Genomic DNA, 14,066 nt, shown 5'->3' with positions numbered 1-14,066 from the left:
AAGTGCACATATGATACATATGGTCAGTTTTGGTCAATGCTCCTTGCGGTCAATAATTTTGTTGTACAAGTCAACATCAGTTATCAAAACTACTAAAATTTTGTAACGTATCAGTATTTTGAGTAAAATGAGACATGCTGGCACCCTAGATTCAAGCGAACAAAAATTTGTTGTCACTGTATTGCAATATTTTTGTCCATTGTATTATACATTGAATCCTGACATGAAAAATATAGCTGATATACTATGCGTGAATATAGATTAACAAATAGAAGTGCACAAATGGTCAGTTTTTGTGGATGCGATCAAAACATTTTGTTGTACAAATTAGCTTGAGGTATCAACACTTCTGAAATTTTGTTTCGTATCAATAGTTTGATTAAAACGAGGACATGCTTGCATCCTGAATTGATGCGAACAAAAATTTGTAGTCATGTGTTTAAATGATTTAACTATTCTGATTGTGGTTGCATAGTTTAGGGATTATAACTAACAAGGACGTATACAACTAACATCAAGTATATATATACTTCTTTTCAAAGATATACATAATAAAATGCATTGAATTTGTTATTCAGCACCCGTTATCGTTCTAACCAAAATCGTTTTTATAATAGATAGATTGTCAGATCACAGATAAATTTGTGTTAAATGCAACGTTTTATGGGTTCTTAATTTTCAAATATTTGTATTTAATCCTGTTTATAAATCGGAAGTATAAATTTTACTTTATTTTCGATGTTTATACTACGAAACAAAGATATGAAAACTCTTTTTAAAAAATCGATGTAGAGCGGTCCTGGTTACAAGTTAACTTAGTGTTGAGCAGACCAGTCAAAAGTTAACTTGGGAACAGGTCTGGTTTTGATCGGATTTGTCAAAGCAAAAGTTAACTTATGTTAACTTTGTGGCAGGACTTGTTTCGAAGTTAACGTATGTTAACTTTATGACAGGACTGGTTCCGAAGTTAACTTATGTTAACTTATGACAGGACTGGTTCGAAGTTAATTATATCAATAGCGGACCTGTTTTCAAGTTAATTTTTTGGCAGACAAAAAAACAGTCCGAGGACCAAGTCCGCTTTTCAAGTTTAACTAGATATTGGTCCTACGACTGGTCAGTCAGTCTAAAATCCAGTCACAGGTTAACTTTGACCAATCCAAATGACTGGTCATCAAGTTTACTTGCTGTACAGGTTAGGACTGCACCCATCTGTACGGCTGTGTGGCATTTTTTCAACGTAAATATGCCCTGTACGTCTCAGAGTTTAAACTTACACTTATCTTCTTAACTAACCCTACCTCGAATAAAACGTTACCACAGATTTCATTGTAAACAATATGCACGTGATTATTTACTGTAAACATTCACAAGTTCTGTCTCTGAGATATGGAACACAGAGAGCATAACTGGGAACCAGTATGTAAACAAAATTAATTTTCTATGAATATTCAATTACTTCCCAAAAGAGGTGTGTTTTGAGCAACAGCTGTATTTACAAAGTGCAACCTATACATGAACTGTCTTTAGTTATGCATGCAGTGTTGTTTTGTAGTTCTTTCTTTGTAATTGTATCGCAATTTTTTTAATGTTGGGATTATTCGTACATGCAGCTTGACATTTTGGTTAACACTTATGTATTGTTGCCCTAAAATAAACATCTGTTAATGAGATGTTTGATAAATATCTCCTTTACTTGAATCTAGCATCTCCGAGTTGAGCGAGAATATATCTATGATATAACATAATGCGTGAGTTCTCAATCTGTTGTTTTAACATACTAATCGCTGATGGTATTCCACGTTCATCTCAGTAAGTCATTTCAGAAAAGGTGTTACTTATAATATTTAGTATATTTATGTTGCTTGTATAGAACGATCATTATAGCAGGCTTTGAATATCATACTTGATTTGATTAATGGCATATTTAACCGAACAAAATCTAAAATAGTAGAAAAACGGAATCGTGAGCATGTATGTCGTAGAATGTATGCCAACTCAATAGATGAGAAAAAAATGGATGTTTGATCCTACAGCTCAAAATCACGACCCAGTTTGAAAGTTGAAAGCAATGGAACTTGACAAAAGCGTTTGAAAAGCAAACGAGAAAGACCTTTCAAAAACAAACACCCACACAATGACATGGCACAAATCTAAAACCGACCAAAAACACAAACATCAGTTTACAAAACACATTCTAGACAACTATAGACTGAGACGCACGAAACCACCTAAAACCTTATCTGCCTTTAACCAATCCGGGTCAATATCACACTTATCTAAATGAACTCAACAGGTGAGCGAAGCAAGACATGTATGTGTTGTGATAATTGATATGCTTCTTTTTTTAAAAAGTGACAGCGCCTAACCATGTGTGCTGAAGAGGACCGTTTAATGTATGCAACTTTGTATTCAAATACTTAAATATCTATACAACATAATGTGTAAAAAGGATATTGTTTACCTGACGAGCCACTCCACAAAAAAATGTTTAGGTTTTGCTTATTCACGGAAAAAATAAATATTACTAACTCCGAAAAATTAACCACATTTGTGAATATGTAACCTTACCCTTTTCTTTTCCGGTAGGACGATTTTGATTTAATATTTCAAAACCATATTAGTTCAAAACATAAGTACATTCAATAATGCAATCAAGGCAAAAACATTAACGAAGGTTTATATCTCTCTCATTTCTTCTTGTTCAGAATATTATATTAAATCAAAGAAATTTTCCTGTGCAACGTTGGACATTATTATGGTCACGGTCAGTTATTATTAATTATGGAACGATACAGCATCTGAAAGTTCACTGATAATGGATGTCGGCTTAAAATTTTAATTTTACTTATCTATGTAATTTCGGGTTGAGTCACTTAAATGCGAATCACTTCTATGGTTGAAATCTATTCCACAAGTTCGCTTAAACGATTAACTGAGGACCTCAAATAAAAAAAGGTTGGTCTGAATAATATGTTATTAATGAGCTTAAAGGGATGAAAACTCACGTCAAATATCACGATCTTAAAACAAAAATACCGCTGTTACGACATTTCGCAACTTACAAAAAAAAAGTTGTTGATATCTGATACGGTTTTTGATAAGAAGTGAAAATCAGCCAAAATCAACATCCTGAAGATATATACAACAACATCTTATATTTCAGTATCACCTGTGGTCATTTGTATTTTTTAAGGGTTGTTACATGTATTTTAACATTTATATAAAATATTTTGTCAGAAATATGACAGTTGTTATCAACTCGTTCAATTTCTTTGAGCTTTTGATTTTGGCATTTGATAAGGGAATTTGCTTTTTGGATTTTCCACGGAGTTTAGTATTTTTGTGATTTTGTTGTTTGTGCTTGTAAGTTGGCATTTTTTTCTTTTTGCATCAAGCATATTAATCATTGTTTTGAAAACAATACTTTGGTTTTTGAAATGTTTTTAAATTGCTAGCGGCTTAGTTTAATCCAACTTATACTATCTGTTATCCGAAATCTGTTCTGGCTCATCATGTAATTATTGCAAGGGTAAGCATGGTAAGGAAACATGTGTTTTTTGCGCGGAATGTGCCTTGGCATTGTATTAAAGTACCAGATAAGTGTTAATTGGTTTATTTTGATTTATATATTTTTGTATATTGAAATATATTTGTTCATACATCTTGTTATTCTCTTTGTGTTATACTTTATTTTATTTTATTTTTTTATCAGCGCCTCTTCTAATTTCGCCTTTGCTTGATCTTGTTCCTTCTTTGTTCTTTTGTTCCAATATTCTTTTTCTTTAGAAACTACAAAATAAATTACAAGTATCTACTTTGTCTGAAATTATCCTCACATATTCAAAGGATTCTCACATATACTCAATTTTCTTTTTTTTATGCTGAGCAATCTTGACTGAGTAAATTTATTCTATGCATTGGAAAATTATTAGAACGAATTATTAATGATCTCAATTTGTATCAACAAATGTTTGGAAGTGAATTGCATCTTATTTTTATAGAACCGGAGTGACAATAAGAAAACAACCTATCAGCGGAACCAGAATTACATATGAAACCTTGTTTTTTTCTGTTTCATTGATTTAACACTAGTAATGTTAAGGACCCTTAACAGCTTGTTGCCCGGTATAAGCCAAAGCTCCGTATTGAAGGCCGTCCTTGGACTTATACTTATTTATTCTTACAAATATTTATTTTGATGGAGAGTTGTATCATTAACACGCATACTACATCTTCTAATATCTAATTATAAAGTATCAAACCCAGTACCTATAACGTACGGTACAGAGCAAAAACTAGGGTACACTGGAAGAACTATCGCAGGATCAACAGTGAAAGAGTAATTATCGAATTATATTTGATGTAGTGTAACATATAAATTAAGTAGCAGGTTTGGCCATACCAATCTTTGTTATCACATTAACATCAACTGGGAATAATAAAATAACAAGGAATGTCAGCATCAAAGGGTAAAATCAATGAATTACTTTCGTTAAATAAAGCTTGTTTTTGCAAATGTATTTTTATTTGAAATAAACGTTGTTGTGTAATTTTTCTTCATCCGAATTCTGGAGGAATCGTTCTTTGTTGCCAACTGTTTTATCATAATTGAATTAATAATCAAATAGTGTTTGAAACGCGTGTTGGTGAAAATACAAAATTTAAATCCTGTCAGTTTAGTCTATATGCCATGATTAGCCAAATTTGTGTTCGACTAATAAATGAAAAAGTTCTTTATAAGTTCTCTTTTTCACTTTTGTAATACCATAACATCCGCAAGCATGACTTATGCCAGTCTCTAAACAAAACAAGTATCATTTGCATAATTCTGCATTTCAACTTTGAAAATGTATATTGTTTATTTCGGTAGTTTTCAGCTCAACCAATCTCGACTGGTATTGGCGTTATAAGTTGGACACATTCATGACATTATGAGAATGAAAAATTGAAACTAAAATAAAAACATGCCTTAGAAAACGAATGATGACAACCAGTAGTTAAAAAATACATATCGAATACCAACCTGTTTGTGGAAAAGACAGACATATTACAGACATTAGGACCATACAAACACCAAAGATTATAAATAACTCTTTATCTGAAATAGATATCATAAATATACATGTCATAGTCAGACTCGAAAATTAGACAAAAATGAAAATCATTAACCTTTCGTATATCTTAAAGGCTGGTAAATGAGTTAGACATTTTAGTAAAACATATTGGAATCATTGAGGGATGCTTAATGTGCGAGTCAAAAGGACATCTGGTTATACATGTATATGATTCGTACACACGAGATATCATCTTAGAGTATTTTTATTTGTTATATCTGTAATACTATACCATTATAATTGGTTAATTGAAATCGAATAAACATTATGTCGATATTCGGTACAGGTCCTTCAAATGTAGGTGTCAAACTGACAAATTTAAAAGTAAAATTATATTACAAACACTTATTTGGCCAATTACATCAATACTTCAATTTATGAGTTTGCATATTATTTTGGTAGCTTTCGTCTCTCGTTATTTTCTACCCATATCAACTACTAAAAACTGAACATATACAAATGTTTGTTTATTTGACAATTATATTTCATCTTTTTATGTGAGCTTACCTTTGCACTTGTTTTCCAGTAATCCACTAGCATAGGCAATACTAATAGTTAAACACATCAATAGAATACAAATGATAAATCTCGTTGCTGAAGCGAAAAAAGATCAAAAAGGTAATCTTATGTAGCTGAATAATTTCTCCAAAGAAAATTGAAAAAAACGATTTCTTATCAAATGGGAAAATCAAACGAATTAAAGAAAAAAACTGTCACATTACTGAACTTGTATACGACTTTAATGAATAAAGTATTATAAATATCAATGCAATCTTTTCCCAGTAATCTACTCACATAGAACATATTACTAACAAAACACAGCAATAATATTTTTGTGAAAAATGTTGTTGTTGAAAGGTCAAACCATAAAAGGTAATCAAACGGAACTGGATAAACTTTTCCAAATAAAAAGACAAATAATAGTTAAACCGAACTCCAATTGACACTCAAACCTCTAACACTCAAAATGATAAAATGTAGTTCTGTATTTTTGTTATTTGCCTTTGTATTTACAAATATTTAGTTACATTGAGTTACCTTCTTTTTTTCTTCTCTTTTCGTTTCTGTTACACAATTTTTCATGTGTATGTCATTGAGGTGTTCCGTCATTAATAGTGTCTATGTGTATTGACATGTTTTAGTCAATATTACAAAAAGCGAAGAAAAACGCAGTGATGTTATGGATGTGAACATTTATATTTATTGTATCTATATCAACTTCTTTGAACGTTTTTATCATTTGTTCATTCTTATTTATTGCATCTCAGCTTAAAAAATCATTGCGTACGTCGACACCAGAATTCCCAAAAAGTAAAACTATTCTTACCAATGAAAACATTTGTTCAAGGCCACGACACTACTGAGTATAGTATAACATTGCCAGTGATTAATAATATTTTTAAGTAACACATTTTCAGTAGGATTATTCAATGTAAACACTGGTAAATTAGTTAGTTATCAGTAAACGTTTTCACCTTTGCATGGTTGTAGAAAAAAACTTAAGTATAAATTACCATGGAAGCAATTTTTTCTACAAATACAACACTTTCTACACCAATTGTATATAACATAATCTACTGCATCTAAAAAAAATGAAATAAATGTCTTTTCTGTAAAATTTTAATCCTGGCTCTTATCTTTGATGAGTTTATTCTGGACAATTTTTTATAAAAGACATAAATGTTTAATATTTATTTGGCAAGAACGCCCAAGATAAGGATCAGAATGGTTCATCTGAAAGGAACATTAATATCTGTAATACATTTATTTCACTAATGTTAGCGTATTTACTTTGCCTTAATATTAGATGTGTATATGCCAATTAGTTTTTCTTTGTTTAAATAGTTTTTCCTTTATATATTAATAAAGATTTAGAATGTTAAGTGTATTGTTGACTGCTGAACACCAGTTTTGTCAAGTTTACGTTTAATAAATTTATGAAGATGTGATATAAGTGTTAATGAGACAACTCTCCATTTTTTTCAAATTTAATAAATGTAAACCATTATAGGTCAGAGTACGGTCTTCAAAACGGAGCCTAATTTTTGTTTTGCTCATACACTGTTGTCCATATAATATTGGATGTGTTCCGAACTCAAACAAGCTCAAACACATCAAACGAATGAAAAATAATAGTAGTCTTTCAGAATTGGTCTTCCATTATCATGCTTATGTACAATATGATAAGATACCAATACAACGTTGTATAATAATCATATTATGATGACTGATATTAATCTAAACAAAATAATTAGCTACACAACTAAAAGCATCTCAACTCAAACTAAAATTAAAACCTGTAAAAACAAAACAATTGATAAGTTTGAGTCATTATTGCACTTGACGTATATCAAAAATTACCATATAGATGTCAAAATGATGAAATTATCACACTGTTCAAGGTAGACAGTTTAGACTTTTTGGAATTTAACATAGTACAAAAAATGTTCATATATATTTTCATGCATATATACAAATGAAACATAAAAAAATTAAATAACACATAATTTGTTATCCACCTTCAATGAACATTCAAATTAAGAATATAACCCACAGTTGTTAATTAATAGGATATGGAAAGCTAATGAATGCTAATCCATAGTGAAATAAAATTTTTTGATTTTTTTTTAGACCTACTCGGAAAAATGCATTGTATAGCTCATAATTAAAATGTTTACACATTTATATAATATTGTTGGTATACATTATAAACATGAAACAGTATTAGACACACTACATATTGTATGCTTGCATAAACTTAGCCAAATGGATATTTATTTAAAGCCTAAACATTATGACATTGTTAACATTATATACATGTTTGAATTTTAATATGTTTCACAATTCCGGTAATTAGTTTACTGTCTTCAAATGACGCAGCTAATTTCAAAGTTATTGTGAAACTGCTTATTCCAGAGGTGGCGTCAATCAGATGTGGATACTTAAAAATTCCAAAGATCTCTTAGAGTACATACAATCTAACTCTCTTTCATCTTTTAACAGTATTAAAACATTTGACTTTGCTACTCAATACACAAGTATTCCTCATTAAAAACTAAAAGACAAATTAAAAGAGTTATTATTACTTTGCTTCATAAAAAAGTATGGCCAACGTAGATACAAGTATCTTGACTTAGGGAGGGATAAATCCTACTTTGTAAAGAATCACTCTGATTCAAACAAAAAATTCTCTGAAACCGATATTATCAAGATGCTTGATTTCTTGATTGACAACATATGTGTTACGTTCGGAGGACGTGTTTTTTCAACAGACTGTCGGCATCCCAATGGGAACAAACTGTGCCCCTCTATTTTGCTGACTTGTTTCTTTATTATTATGAGGCTAACTTCATGCAGGAACTTCTTAGGAAGAAATATAAAAAAGTTAGCAATATCCTTTAACTCTACTTTCCGCTATATAAATGACGTTCTTTCACTAAACAATTCAAAATTTGGTGACTATGTGGATCCCATCGAATAGGAGATAAAGGATACTACAGATACAGTTAAGTCGGCTTCATATCTTGTCTTACATCTAGAAATTGACAATGAGGGTCGGTTGAAGACAAAACTTCACGACAAAAGAGATGATTTCAGCTTTTCAATTGTGAACTTTCCATTTCTAAGTAGCAACATTCCAGGAGCACCTGCATACGGGGTATATATCTCCCAATTGATACGATATTCCCGTGCTTGCGTTTCCTATCATGATTTTCTTGATAAATGGGTTACTGCTCACAAGGAAGCTATTAAAATAAGAGTTCCAAACGGTGAAGTTGAAATCATCCCTTCGTAAATTTTACGGACGCCATCACGAGTTGGTTGACCGTTATGGAATAACCCTTTCACAAATGATATCGGATATGTTCCTTACGTCGTAACTACAATCCCCTTCCCTTTCATGAATTTGACCTACCGATTTAGACTATTCATCGGATTTGTAATCACATAAGCAACACGACGGGTGCCGCATGTGGAGCAGGATCTGCTTACCCTTCCGGAGCACCTGAGATCACCCCTAGTTTTTGGTGGGGTTCGTGTTGTTTATTCTTTAGTTTTCTATGTTGTGTCTTGTGGACTATTGTTTTTCTGTTTGTCTTTTTCATTTTTAGCCATGGCGTTGTCAGTTTGTTTTAGATTTACGAGTTTGACTGTCCCTTTGGTATCTTTCGTCCCTCTTCTTTTACTAAATACCAATATTCAGATAATGGCAGGTATGCTGTATATATCTAATAAAGAGATATCAAGAGGACAATTTGCAATACTTACCAAGATACCATTGACGTGTTTTGGAAACTATCCACAAAATTAATACTATCACTAAGCCTATCAAAGCGCCGAACAAAGTCCATGCCATATGTTGCTCACCACAAATATCTTTGGATATATGAACCAAAAAATAATATCAAGAAACAAATTCTTGATTTATACAATTAAATGCATAACTGTCATAAACAGTCTGATATAACTATTTTTAAAGAATAATTTCAACAGCTGTTTTCTTGAATTATTTAGGCATATATTTATTTTAAAGTCTAGTGTTTGTTTAATAGAACTGATTGCTGATTGTTTTGTTCTTTAGCTTATGTGTTAAACTGACTCACTATAGATACCATGTTTAAAATTGTGCACGCCAAACGCACGATCTGTCTTCAAATGACGCATCATTGACGCTCGAAATCAAGAAATATAAAAAAGCAAAATTGAGAGCAAAATGAAAGAGAAATAAGGGCAAAAATTACAAAAGCTTAAAAACAGTTATAGGTTCATGTATATATGAAGTGAGCTGTATCAAATGAAAATCGACCTTATGTAATTCACTAATACATATACATTGATAAGACTTTAATTGATTTTGGAACATTAAGATACAAAATAAGAGTTGATTGTTGGTATGTTTTGTATAGAGTCCTTATATCATGTATATCACCCCAATTCTCAATCAGTAATAGACTTGGAATATATTATTTTCCCCACCCGAAATACGAATACAGATGTACTTTAATTCATTTGCATCAGGTCCATTTCTATCGGACACAGCTGAAGTATAATAATTCCGTTGGCGTATAACTTTACGTAAGAAATGTATAAATACTGTTCAAAGTCGTACTCAATAAGGTGTAAATCAGAACAGAGTTGCTAATATTGCAAACAAATGATAGCTTGAAAAGAAGATAACAATGGAATACCTCCTAGAGACGCGATAGTTAGTTCTGTCGTAACAAATATTGAAACATCTCAAATGAAATATATTTTTTTTTATTTCAATGAAAGGACGACTCCGACACATTCGTTAAATGGACATGTTTATAAATTCATATAGTCATTTTACAACTGGTAATGTTTTAAATGGTGCAATATTTGTAAAGAATATACAATTAAAGATGCTTACCGTTCTTAAATATTATCTTGAAAGTTTCTAAAAAAAAGTGTATATCAATATAATAACCTTAATATTGAAATGCTATTCTATTTTCTTGTCCTTTTTCTATTACAAAATGAAAAAAAATTTATTTTTGATGTGCTTTCATTTGATAAGTGACTTGTTTGATGTACGTCTAATCGGTTGCTCAGTTACATCTTCTCTTAATTTTAAATGCGAGTTCTGAAAACTGTTAATTATCTGGAATCATAAAAAGAAAACATGCTAGTTCTCTGCATTTATGCGGATAAGTGGTTTTAGTTATTGTTTATCAATATTGCTGTTATTTGTATTATACATTTATCCTGGCTTAACATATGTTTATTTGCTATGTGGCTATATAGATTGACAACACAAATTCCAAATATGCTCTCTTGTTGGGGTTGATGTTGTTAAATATTATTTTTTAAGGAGTCAGTCTGAGTTATCAAAAGTACTGAAATTGTGTTACGTATCAATATATTGATCAAAAGGAGGACATACTGGCACCCTAAATTTATGCAGACTCAATTTTGAAGTTATTTAAGTTCGTGGGTTTCTCCACATTTTCTGGGTGATTATCCACATGGAAATCTAATATCATTTAAACAGTTTTGTTTCCAATTGATGTGTTGTGGCGTCTTAAAACGGGAAAGGGGAATATCCCGTAAATGTTAAAATATTTTGTTGAGTGTTTGTAAACATATGGAGAATCGCAAAAGCTTCATGTCAAAAAGTTTTTTCTGGTATTTTCCTGAATCAAGATTAAGCAATGGTTGTTTATAATTCAATATCGTTTGGTACAATGGATTTGGTTTAACTGTAGAAGACAGTAGGGACAAATTGATTTCTTAAAAAGCGGAATTTTAGATGTCACGTCTTAGTGATAAAAACCTCAATGCATTTACAATACAATACAACATGCTTCATTCAAAATCACTCGGACAAATTTACCTGTGAAACAAGAGCTCAATAATTACAACATACAATCACAAACGATCATAAATATAAATAAAAAAGTTAATAATTTCGAATGAAATTTAATTTATAAGAATTTTCTATTTTATCTTGTCATGGTTTAGATCTTAGTGGTTAGATTAGACGAACCACAGCTACTTCACAAAATAACTATTAGACATATTATATGTCACCAATTTAAAACAAAAACAAAAACAAAAACAAAAAACATAACCAAACATTCAATCAGAAAAGGTTATATGTTAAGATACAACATAGTCATCGAAGAAAGAGTAGCAAATGCAATGTATTATACTATTAAAGATGAAATACTGAGATGGTATGTTTCATAACAAATATGTTTTAAGAAGGTTCTTTTCTGTTCATTCAGCCATCAGCCAATTCCAAGGAAAACATAAAGGACATTGATATTTTGGGTTTATATATTATAATCCTGATAATTTTGTCATACAAACAAGTAGGGACTTCAAACGATGCATTCTTATTTTGAAAACGATGAGTCTTATGTTGACGAACCGCGCTTTTGGCGTAGTAAATTATAATTCTGGTACATTTGATAATTTTTAACTCCACTGGATCGATGCAACTGCTGATGGACGTTTCGTCCCCGAGTGTATCACCAGCCCAGTAGTCAGCACATCGATGTTGACATGGATATCGATCAATTGTATGGTCATTCTATAAATTTCCTGTTAACAAACTTTGAATATTTCAAAAAACTAAGGATTTTCTTATCCCAGGCATAGGTTACCTTAGTTTTTTTTGGCAAAACTTTATTTTCGAATTTTGGGTCCTCAGTGCTTTTCAAAGTAGTCAGCTCTTAGGTGTTGACATTAATATCAATTATATGGTCATTTTTATAACTTTCCTGTTTACAAAACTTTGAATATTTCGGAAAACTAAGGATTTGCTGATCCCAGACATAGATTACCCTAGTTGTATGACACCACTTTTTTGAATTTTGGGTCCTCTATACTCTTCATCTTTTTTCATGTTTGGCTTTATAATCATTTTTAAATTAGCGTCACTGATGAGTCTTATAAAGATGACACGCGATTGGCGTATTAGTTTATTTCTCTGGTACCTTTTACAATGTTTTAACTTATATCAATTTTCGTAAACAAGTACATAAAATACCCCATGCCTAAATAGCAATACTTCCACGACAACTAGTTGATTTGGAAAAAACACGGAAAATATAAATTGGAATATAATGGAAAAAAAACAACTGAAAAATGGGAATAACATACAGATTCATTCCACAATCTGTGATATTTTAAAATCATATATTTTTTGTTTGGCTATTTGTTATCTGGCCTTATACCCTTTTCCAATTGCATGTCTAATTTGGAATAGTTGGTGACAAACAATTATTTTAAGTTTATTAAAAGCATTATAGTATCATGCCTTTGTACTAATCGAACAATTAATGGAATATTACCTTGTTGTAAGACTGTTAAATTAACAATTGCTGCCTCGATGTTTGTGCCATGATTACATTTCCAAGGTCCATTGAGCTTGTTGTCTACATGCCTTTCTATAACAAGGACAGTTGTGTTTGTTCGTCGATCCTGTGTTATAATATTATGTGACGAATAACAACGTGGTTCTGGTAGAGGGCTTGTACAGTATCCTTGTTCTTCGTTCTTCGGATTAAAAAAGTCAACTTTAAATCTTAACTGGGTAACTTTACATTTGAAAGTTATGTTCTCTTTTGTAGCTTCCCATGTCAAACAAACATGTACACTACAGGAGTGAATGGCTGAAAAAATGCAAAAGCAAACCTGAGAATAAACTTATGTCCCGATCTTTGCATAAAACAATACTTAAAAATTACCCGAACTTATTTTATTTGCTTTTGAATTGACATAAAACTTACGAATTTCAACTTTGTATTACAAAATATGATTATATTTCGTAAATATCATATGTCATAGGAATAATAGTATGAATTTCTTTCAAAACACAATATACTTCTTATAGAATACACTTGATTTAAAAGAAATGAAAATTAGTTCGCTTTACCTTGAAGCTCGATAAAATAAAAAGTTGCAACAGCAGTTCTAAAGTTTTTCATGTATACTTTTCGTTAGGACGCTTATAGGAAACTCTACGATGATTGCATTTTCTTATCATTTCATATATGGTCCTAGAAGAGATCAATGTTTATCTGAATCAACAAATCTTTGGATGATTTACACAAATGAATGAACGATATAAATAAAGGAAATGCTGATTTAAATGCTTTGCATGATTCCAATTTAAAGAAAAAGAATACACGTACCTTTTATGTATAAACTTGATATGCCAAGTATATATAGAAACATCATCCTAATGAATGGTAAAATAACTTCTATCTCGAAAATACTTTACACAACTAAATCAAGATCCAAAATGTCTTCTCCAACCTGTTTGGCAAACGTTGAATACTTATGTGTCATAAAATCGACAGAAATTCAGAATACTAAACTGTGTAGATTTTCTAGTAAAATACCAGAAAGGTGTGTTTTCTCAGGTATAACAATATTTTGAAGTACACTGTTCATTGTATAAAGATAGATCACGAATAA

At 30.9% G+C, this 14,066-nt stretch overlaps 1 protein-coding gene across 3 annotated transcripts; it reads right to left on the bottom strand.

Annotated features, from left to right (window-relative positions):
• Positions 1–3,619: 3,619 nt before the first annotated feature.
• Positions 3,620–14,002, bottom strand: LOC134695384 (uncharacterized). Of its 3 annotated transcripts, XM_063556614.1 has the most exons (8): positions 13,781–13,998; positions 12,938–13,258; positions 10,510–10,536; positions 9,387–9,494; positions 6,632–6,700; positions 5,625–5,711; positions 5,027–5,101; positions 3,620–3,792 (listed from the first exon to the last, which is right to left on the bottom strand). In XM_063556614.1, the coding sequence occupies exons 1-8, from the start codon at positions 13,824–13,826 to the stop codon at positions 3,701–3,703; spliced, it is 825 nt and encodes a 274-aa protein (XP_063412684.1). In that variant the 5' UTR covers positions 13,827–13,998; the 3' UTR covers positions 3,620–3,700. The 3 variants fall into 3 exon arrangements, with proteins under 3 accessions (XP_063412684.1, XP_063412687.1, XP_063412686.1); XM_063556617.1 differs by lacking the exon at positions 5,625–5,711 and having other exon boundaries at positions 13,781–14,002; XM_063556616.1 differs by lacking the exon at positions 6,632–6,700 and having other exon boundaries at positions 13,781–14,001.
• Positions 14,003–14,066: the final 64 nt, after the last annotated feature.

The sequence above is a fragment of the Mytilus trossulus genome, chromosome 13 (assembly GCF_036588685.1).
Source record: "Mytilus trossulus isolate FHL-02 chromosome 13, PNRI_Mtr1.1.1.hap1, whole genome shotgun sequence".
Taxonomy (NCBI): domain Eukaryota; kingdom Metazoa; phylum Mollusca; class Bivalvia; order Mytilida; family Mytilidae; genus Mytilus; species Mytilus trossulus.
The sequence above is the reverse complement of the archived record's forward strand: the minus strand, read 5'-3'. Positions and strand labels throughout refer to the sequence as shown.

Excerpts from the sequence above, each read along its gene's own strand:
- LOC134695384 (XM_063556614.1), bottom strand. The coding sequence starts at position 13,826 with ATGATGTTTCTATATATACTTGGCATATCAAGTTTATACATAAAAG. Across the intron at positions 10,537-12,937 it reads TTTAACAGTCTTACAACAAG|AAACTTTCAAGATAATATTT; the intron begins GTAATATTCCAT and ends ACTTTTTTTTAG. Across the intron at positions 6,701-9,386 it reads AACACGTCAATGGTATCTTG|ATGCAGTAGATTATGTTATA; the intron begins GTAAGTATTGCA and ends CATTTTTTTTAG.